The 9898-nt window shown below is 37.7% G+C and overlaps 1 protein-coding gene across 2 annotated transcripts in view; it reads left to right on the top strand.

Moving 5' to 3' along the window:
• The window catches only part of gdf6a (growth differentiation factor 6a), a 15645-nt gene extending 7965 nt beyond the window's left edge, over window positions 1-7680 (top strand). Inside the window, exons 1-2 of one of the 2 annotated variants that reach the window (XM_016458312.1) lie at window positions 1639-2065; window positions 5806-7680. In XM_016458312.1, the coding sequence (XP_016313798.1) occupies window positions 1729-2065; window positions 5806-6686 (1218 nt within the window). In that variant the 5' untranslated portion in view covers window positions 1639-1728 and the 3' untranslated portion in view covers window positions 6687-7680. Of the gene's footprint in view, window positions 1-1638; window positions 2066-5805 lie in introns of those variants that run through there. The other variant, XR_001631725.1, reaches the window with a different exon arrangement.
• The last annotated feature ends 2218 nt before the right edge of the window (window positions 7681-9898 follow it).

Here is a 9898-nt window from a genome sequence, read left to right as displayed (position 1 = left end):
TTAGGCGTGATCTAAAAGCATTCCCATGTTTCATGAATTTCTTGAGTTTAGTTTTTCCATAGGCCTAATTGTCTGTTTAATGACAGATTGTGTCAACAATGGTATATGCAAATATAGAGAACATTATTTATATTAATCGGAGTATAAAGTGCGACAACTAGCCCAGTCTCCCTGTAAATTTAGGTAAACTGGGACTCTTTTTGCCAATTTCATGTAAATTGGGAGACTTTTTGCCGATGAGATGACTGGGGAAAAATATCCCAATTAACCTGAATTCACACTGGTATGTGTCTGACCATATTATTGTTGCTTGCATTGGAGTTTGTTGCGTTACATTTGAAAATATTATGACCTTTAAATAATATATCGACCTACATCGACTAATTGAGCATGGATTTTGCTGGGTTGTGTTATTTTGATTATTTGTGTAATGCAGTCATTTTTCATACCGCAACGCTATTGATGACCGCAAGGAGGCAGTGTAGCGCAAGATAACGGGACAGGTGAAGCTGGAGAATTAACCGAGTGTCTGCAGCCACAGCTTTGTGAGGATAAAAGTGAGACTTTTTACATGACAGTTACAATAATGTCTTTCAGCTTTAGGATTTAAACATATACTTATACATTGACAGGATTGCTTGGGAATTAATTTGAACATAAATTTCAATATAATTGCATCCCATTGAAGATGGATTGAAGAAACTTCAAACATGTTCAAGTTATTTGGTCAGTTATTGTGGGCTTACATTTGACAACAATACATTCTCACATAGCCTGTTCTTTTCTTTACAAATAAGTTCTTCATTTCGACCTTTCATTATAATGGTCATGATTTAATAAGCAACTTTTATTTTCGACGGGACTGGTGCAGTTCTTCGCGAGACGATGTGCCCTGCAGTGATGTGCTTGTAGTGCAGTAGATCTGTGAATATTTCTGGCGACCTGTTAACATCGGTCAACATGTTAGTCTACTTATACATATATTAATTTATTTATTATATATTAAATTAATATATAATAATAATACATATTTACACATTTAAATATAAATATAAATTTTATAAATTTAATCATAATAAAATCTTGTTTTATACTATGTTCTGTTATTCTTTTAAAATAATGATTTTATGCAAGAAAGCACACTTATAATACTTATTCTTTATAATATGCTATTTTTATTATGCATGCTATTACACTCTAAAAAATGCTGGGTTGTTTCAACCCAACATTGGGTCAAATATGGACTAACCCAACTTTTGGGTTAAAAAATTGAATGTAAAAATTTAACCCAACGGTTGGGTTAGTCCATATTTGACCCAATGTTAGGTTGAAACAACCCAGCATTTTTTAGAGTGTAGCATCATCATCATCATCATCATCATTATTATTATTAATAATAATAATAAATCTATTACTACTACTAGTGATGTTTTTAAATAAATTGTATATAGCAAATATTATAATGACGTAAAAAAAAACTTAGGAGGTATATAGAGAGTCTGGAGAAGTTCTCCAATAACTCCAGGAGCGTCTGTGGAGTGGGCGTGACTCGTGAGTGAGTGTGTCTGCAGCCTGGCGCTCTTGAGTGTACAGCGCACTTCACTTGAGACACGCAACACAGATCTCGCGCTGTCCGCGCTCGTGAAACAAACACAAACCCCCCCCCAAAAAAACCCGGCTTCGCTGGGAGACACGGCTCGCCTTCACTTTTTTGGGGACAGTAACACCATGGATGCCTTGAGAACAGTCGCCTATTACACGCTCTTCGTTTTCCTTTGGAGTTTACCGTGCTGCCAGTCAGCTGCGCTTATATCGCAGAAAAGGAGCAAGGGTGCCAGGAGCGCGTATGATGGGCAAAGGTCACCCAAATTTCTTAAAGAGATTTTAGCATCCCCTCCGGGTGCGGGTCGTCGGGATGATTTAAAGGACCCGGTTCTGCCTCACGATTACATGATCTCTATATACAGGACTTACTCCGCCGCTGAAAAGCTGGGGCTCAATGCAAGTTTTTTCCGCTCTTCAAAGTCTGCAAATACCATAACGAGTTTTGTAGAAAGGGGAAAAGGTTTGTTTTGTTTTGTTTTCTTACATGCATTATCTGTCTGAATTATGCGCTATGCATTTTCAGTATTTAGTAATGAACCATTCTTTTACTTTGAAATCTTTATTGTGATAATGTAATACAGGACAGAAAAATATATGTATATGCTTTAACTCAGACACGAGCAACGACTTTCTGTTGGTAAAAAAAATGAAGAAATACTTTTTTGCTCTAAAAACCATAAATAGACCTAGATTGTCCTTAGAGGGAAAAATAACGAGATCTTCCCCTTAAATTGGATGAATAATTGTTTTAAGGTTTGTTCATGTGCTAAGGGTTTGGTGATCACTCGTCCTGCTTGGGCCACAATTTAATGGTCAGCACGACCTCATATTTCGGCTAGTATAAAGTTATATTAGTTTTACATTGACCCTAAGGTAACGTGCCAATAAAACACTAATTGGTGCGTTTTCTAAATGAAGGCAATAAATCTTTCCCTTAACATACTCGCGTGCAAGCAGTCCGGGCTGTTCTCAGAAACCTCATGCGAGGAAAAAAAAACATAATATATTATTAAATTAGCTTTTTTTTTTTTTTTTTTGAAAGGAAATACTATTTGTACAATACAAATACAGTCTTTTTGCTTTCAAACGTTTAAGACTTTTATTTCAGTTTTAGAGTATAGTTTTTAGTTGCATTTTCTGTTTAACACTGTTATGCGTATTAGTTGCAGTGAAATTGGATTTCTTTGCAACAAATACTTGTGTGAACACTGTGGGGGGAAAACGAACGCAAAAACAAGCAAAAAAAAAAAAGAGGAAGGCGGCGCAAACAGTGCACTTTTCCTCTGCAGACAAACGCGTCCGCAGAAAGAACAGAAGCGCCAACTGATTTGATGAAAAAAGCTTCACTTTCCTCACTGATTTTGATTTGATGTGTCACTGGCTATGACCCTTCACTGGACCCTCTGAGGGTTCAAACCGCTGATTGGAGTATTTGAACTGGGTGATCTAATTGAGTGTCCATGTCATAACATATCAAACACTGTCTATTCTCCCGTAATGAACTAGTTCAGCCAGTGGAACATCACCAAAAGAGAAGAGCAAAAACTGGACAGGACCTTACGTCTGTTTAGGTTTGGACAATTGTTGCTTTTTGGGCATTTTGCTGGCTTTATAGCCTTCAAATTGTGGAGAGTTTAGTGCATTACGCGGGGTTACAGATCAAAACGTTTTTATAAGCATCTTAAAGTGCTGTAGCAATCGGTCTGTAACATTTACCGTCAACACTTAATGCAAGAATCAAACTGTTCCAGTTGCCAGGCTTCTCTACAGTGTCTTGGCTATATGCACCATGCGCGTCATTCGCTGCTGAATGTCATCAAGAATCATTTCCACTCAAGCGCCGTTCAATTATGATAAGGCAGTAATCTTTTTGTGTAACAGGAAGGAATTTCCTCCAAAACAGATAAGACATTTCCCCAAATGTTAGATCGTTATGGTTGCAAGATCAGACAAGAACAAACGGAATGTATGAAAATTACTTTTGGCACTTGTAAGTAACTCATTAAAACGCAGATGGTGCCCCGGTAGCCACACTAAGAGAAGTCTCTCTCTCTCTCTCTCTCTCTCTCTCTCGTCGTACAGAATCGAATTATTGGAGAAGAATGTTGATTGATTAAAAGCGAGCGATTGTGTGTCTGAAGTGATTTATGAATTTCTGTTAGTGGCCTTCACTTGTCTCGGTGATCTTGTTTTGGCCGTCGCGTAAACTCGTCCGACTCTTGCTGCATGGAGTTGTATTTTATATGTACAATAATCACTTTTGAACGGGGATGTTGTTTTTGGAGGAAGGGATGAAATATAAGCGGGGTACATTTTAATGGGGTGGGAGGGAATTCAGAACTGTTAATTATTTGGTGACCTTGTATTCGATTTGTTTGAGGTCCTATAAAAACGATAATGTGGACCATAAGTGCACAGGAACGAAAACAAACATTTAATTTGAATTATTTGACAATTCTGTTGACGCATGGACAAAGAAAGTCAAAATAATATTCATTGTCGTTTTATTTGTAGTAAATATGAATTAAAACTACAACTTAAGTGCCGTTTTTAAGATTTGATTTAGTTTTAACTGCAGTGCAGTTATTTTGTATGTAAGCATTAAAAAGCAATCGGCTCTCAAACAGCCACATTAAAATTGGTCTGGTGTTATTCAAAATTATGCATGTATTTATCTGGGATTTTGTTCAGGCTAAATTACATCTGTGCCTCAGGCGTAGTTGGAGCGATAATAGTTCAACTGAAATTCTTACATACACAAGCTCACAGATAAATGCTTCTCGTTTGGTCTGTCAGAGAGATAAAAGGCGGTGATAAAGTGCGACTAGGCCTCTGGATTCCTGAAGGGGAAAGAATGCATTAATTGTGCATTGTTCAACACGTACAGTATGTCGCTTTGTGTCTGGCGCACTCTCCCCCCCCCACTCTCCCTCTTTCTCTCTCCTCCTCGCTATGGCTACCAGATCTCTCTTATTTGCGTAGTCACCTGTACATACTTACGACAAATTATTTTGCAAACAGTTAAATTACACACGTGGCGTAAATGTTCCAAATAGAACCACAAATGCTTTAGATCTACATGAGAACATTTTTACGTTCTAAAAGTAACTTTTTAAAAAAGTCTAGTGTTTTAGAAAATTATATACCAGTGCTTTATAGACTCCTAAAACCAATTCTAATCTTCAGGACCTATAATGTTCCATCAAGAATTTTTAATCCCCCCAAAAAACATATCCATCAAAAATGTTTCTTGATAAATAGCGGGTTCTTTACTAAACATGAGGTGTAGAATATTGGAGAACTTTTAGTTTTAAGAGTGTAGACTTAGAGAAACCACACATTTTTGCTGCACTGACCAAGCAAATATGATTTCTCTTAAAATATTTGTCAACAATTATCTTGTTCATTTGTGGGCTACAGCTGTTTCAGCTTCTTGTCGTTTTCTTGTCTAATTTTAGATGGATACTCTTTTAGACTTGATTTTGAGTGAGTCTGTACCACTTTCCAACTTAAAAACTAACATAAAGCCTGATCTCTGAGAATGTGAGCCAACAGAGTGACTATTCAACCATGTATCTTCCTTTCATTTTTATTTAGCCTACAAGCTGCATTCTAATATGATTAAATATTTTTAAATGTTGTACATGCTTGTTACCAAACTTCAATGAAACATATTAGAAAAAGAAAAAAGGTAAAATATTTATCAAAACGAATGAAACTGAGTTACTCGGCTGCTGCATCTTCATAATGTTTATATCTCCTTGTTGTTAACTACTCTTTTATACCTATTTTTTATTTTTTTTTATGAGAATGTGAGTCACTCTAAGTGAATCTGACTGCAATTATTTATCTTTATCTTGCAGACGATCTCACGTTCTCTCCTTTGCGAAGACAAGCGTATCTGTTTGATGCTTCCTTTCATTTTTATTTAGCCTACAAGCTGCATTCTAATATGATTAAATATTTTTAAATGTTGTACATGCTTGTTACCAAACTTCAATGAAACATATTAGAAAAAGAAAAAAGGTAAAATATTTATCAAAACGAATGAAACTGAGTTACTCGGCTGCTGCATCTTCATAATGTTTATATCTCCTTGTTGTTAACTACTCTTTTATACCTAATTTTTATTTATTTTTTTATGAGAATGTGAGTCACTCTAAGTGAATCTGACTGCAATTATTTATTTTTATCTTCCAGACGATCTCACGCTCTCTCCTTTGCGAAGACAAGCGTATCTGTTTGATGTCTCAACTCTCTCAGACAAAGAGGAGCTGGTCGGTGCTGAATTAAGGATATTTCGAAAACCGCCCGGGGATGGCCAGCCGTCCCCTTCAGGCGTCTACACTCTTCATTTACTCTCGTGTCGATCAGAGAGGCCGTTGGCTTCCAGATCCCTTGATCTTCAGGATTCCCGAAAAGCAGAATGGGAGGTTCTGGACGTTTGGGGAATTTTTAAAAGCAGACATCAAGGGAATCAGCTTTGTCTCCAGCTCAAGGTTACGCATGGCAAATCTGACACAGAAATTGACCTAAAGCAACTGGGTTTCCACCGGCACGGTCGAACGCAGCAAGAAAAGGCCATATTGGTGGTCTACACGCGGTCTAGGAAAAGAGAAAACTTGTTTAATGAGATGAAAGAGAAGATCAAGTCTCGCGGAGACGATGAGGAGGAGGAGGAGAGCGCGCTGCAGTTCAAAGCGCGGCGCAGACGGAGAACTGCGCTCAATAATCGCCATGGGAAACGGCATGGCAAAAAGTCCAAATCGAGATGCAGCAAAAAGGCGCTGCATGTCAATTTCAAAGAGCTAGGATGGGACGACTGGATCATCGCTCCGCTGGATTACGAAGCCTACCACTGCGAGGGCGTGTGCGACTTCCCATTGAGATCGCACCTGGAGCCGACCAACCACGCCATCATTCAGACGCTCATGAACTCCATGGACCCCAACAGCACGCCGCCGAGCTGTTGCGTCCCCACAAAACTCAGCCCCATCAGTATACTTTACATAGACTCCGGTAACAACGTCGTGTACAAACAATACGAGGACATGGTGGTAGAACAGTGTGGCTGTAGGTAGCGAATCACACACGAGGGTTTGGCACCAAGGCATAAAAAACTTGAACGACGCGTAAAGACGCGCTTGAGCCGCCCAAACTGCGCATTCTCACCTATGCAAAAGGGATTCTTCATCGGAGACATTTTTGACGATTTAAACGATCTCCACCGGCCACTGTTCACGGTTGTGCCAAGTGCGCATGTACAGTTTCTCTAGACTTGGAACAAAATTGTGTTTTAGGAGGTTCGTCGTCATTTTTCGTTACACATGCTGGGTTTCTTTTTGTAATTACGTGCCCAAAAACCCCTAAATATTTATTTAACGAGTCGTCTCTCGGACGAGGCAGGTAGAAAAAACGCCAGATTTAGTGCGTAACCGTCTGGACAGGATTCACTGAGGATTGGGTTACACCATTATCTCCGTGGACTCAGAAGAATGTGGAGACGGGCACCTGTTCAAACTCATCTGTTAGTTATATGGATAAGATACTGTATGGTATATGGATAATAACGAATGAGCAAAACGCAGTGCCCTGGAAACGCTTTTTTACGACCAGTGCGTAATTTTCAGGCATTTTCAGCTTTTGGGGGCAAAGGTGAATGTACCAAACACGAAATAAGACAAAGCGATTCTGCTTCATCCCTACAGAGAGAAAGAGAGACTGACTGGCTGACTGACTGATGCTTTTTTGAGGAGCATCGGGTAACGTTCTCGAGTAAATGTTTTTTGAAGTGCCTGGACCTTTCCACAAAAAAATCCACAAAATGTCGTTTTGTATTTTCGGAGAAGACAACAAATGAAAATCCATCAACGTTTGCATCTTTACAAAATGCACTTCCGCAACTGTCCAAGTAGTCTGGAAGGAGCGTTTTTCCTATCGACTGACAAGGAAAAAAGAGACTCGAATGCGAGATTATATTTAAATGCACATTAGCTTTGAATGCACTGTTGTTCATTTTATGAGCTGTAAATATTTGTAAAGTAAAACCTAAAGTGCAACGTATGAAGAAATGTAAAACCACATTTCTTTGTTAATGTACATTTATATATCAGATCAATCAAGGGTCATAAATATGTATGTATGTATGTATATATATATATATATATATATATATATAGAAGGGATTGGTCTTAATAGATGATAATCCACACTATTAATGGAAAAAAATTATGTGGTGCAACTGACTCCCCAGATACTTTTTATTTTTAAATCATTAAAATTGTTAAGTATATCAATGAAATGTCATGCTTGTCGGCAAAAAAATCAGACTTGGTTAAAATTGTTTAATCTAATCTGTAAAATCCAGCATGTCAAATTTTCCCAATATTTTATGTACATATACAAATACTGATTCTTATTTTCTCCCACATGCAGTTTTTGGTAAAAAGCACATGGCATAAACTACACTGGAAGTCCTTAATTCCACATCATATGATATCAATCTCCCAAACCTTTTAAAAGGGAAAGTCATTTTATCAGTGAGGTTAAATAATTGTCCCGGGAAACAGGAGATGATGACCTCATAGAAGCCACTGCAGCAGCTGTTGAAAACCATGTTTCAACTTAAAAATAATCCTATGCTTGTTGTTTTCCTGTAAACTGCATTTTGGCTTCCATCATTTTGAATGATAGATCACTCTTAGTTTTTAACTACATAAATTATCAGTGTCCTGCATAAAAACCTAATGCTTTATAGATTAGATTAAACAATTTGAATTAGGGAACACACAAGTGCCATTCTTTTGGGCCTGTGCAGATGATTTAGCTTTTTTTCTCCCCCCGTTTAAGTGTCATACAGAGTTAAAATGTTTCAGTGCTGTGTGAAGTCTAACATTTCTATTCTTTTTTCACTCAGCAGCTTCTTTTCATGTGTCCATCTTTTGTTTCCATTCTACTGACAGATCCTCTCCTGAGATAATCGAGCTCTTCACCTGATCTGTTTCACATTTTTATTAGCTCTCAGACGGTTTTAAAACCCCATGGGATTTCTGTGGCTAGTTTTCACAGTGCATTATTAGCAGCGTTTTTATCCTTGCATACGTTTCTGCTCCAATAATCAGGCCCGTGTAATGGTGCTTATATATCGTAGAGTAATGCCTCTCACAGCCACCTCTCAGTGTTTGAATAGTGTTGAAACATGTGGACCACAGAGATTTAAGGAAATACATCTCCAGCGTGGATCTGAGTGTATGAGCAACAGGCTCAAATGAATTTCCAATGAATTAGCCCTCCGCAGGTCAAGTTTGCTTAACACAGTAATGTTTCCCAATCTTCAGATGAAAAGGTTGAAGGGAGGGATTGCTTCCATATAGGCATCGGCTTTGGCCTGGAAGCAATTAGGAAATTGCTTTGAAATGCTATATGTTGTCCAGACTCTGTTACAGTATCATGTCACTCTACACATGTTTGTTCAAGGAGTGGAAAAAGATGCTAATGTGCTCTTTAGCTGTCTCAGCGAATGACACTTACAATGATAATGTCTTTCAGAATGAGGACGGAGACAGCATGCGCTGTGTCAGGTGGGATTTCATCACCCATTACAGGGCCTATTAGATCTGTCTAAACAGATGGAAACACACAAGAACTCATTCTGCAAGATTTATCATCTTCCCGCCAACACTTCACTTTAGGTTCATTAACATTAGTTTATTCATTAGGTGTCATGATTTTGAACAGCATTTATTTATTTAAGATTTTAATATAGTGCATACATAATATATGTATATTTTTTGAAACAATGTAAAAAGTTATTACTGTTACTTGATCTATGTAATGCATCCTTGCTGAATATGAAAAGTATGTATTTAAAACAAAATACAGCGAGTAAAATAAGTATTGAACACGTCACCATTTTTCTCTGTAAATATATTTCTAAAGGTGCTGTTGACATGAAATTTTCACCAGATGTCCATAACAACCCAAGTAATCCATACATACAAAAGAAAACAATACAAATAAGTTCAGAAATTAAGTTCTGTGTAATAAAATGGAATAACCCAGGGATAAAGTATTGAACACACTTACCGAAATGTATGTAATACTTCGTACAAAAGCCTTGACAGCTTCAAGACGCCTCCTGTATGGAGAAACTAGTGGCATGCATTGCTCAGGTGTGATTTTGGTCCATACTTCCACACAAACAGTCTTCAAATCTTGAAGGTTCTGTGGGCCTCTTCTATGAACTCTAATCTTTAATTCTTTCCATAGATTTTCTATTGGATTCAAGTCAGGT

The sequence above is a fragment of the Sinocyclocheilus anshuiensis genome, unplaced genomic scaffold (genome assembly GCF_001515605.1).
Source record: "Sinocyclocheilus anshuiensis isolate Anshui unplaced genomic scaffold, SAMN03320099.WGS_v1.1 scaffold267, whole genome shotgun sequence".
NCBI lineage: Eukaryota > Metazoa > Chordata > Actinopteri > Cypriniformes > Cyprinidae > Sinocyclocheilus > Sinocyclocheilus anshuiensis.
This window is presented reverse-complemented; position numbering and strand designations above follow the sequence as displayed.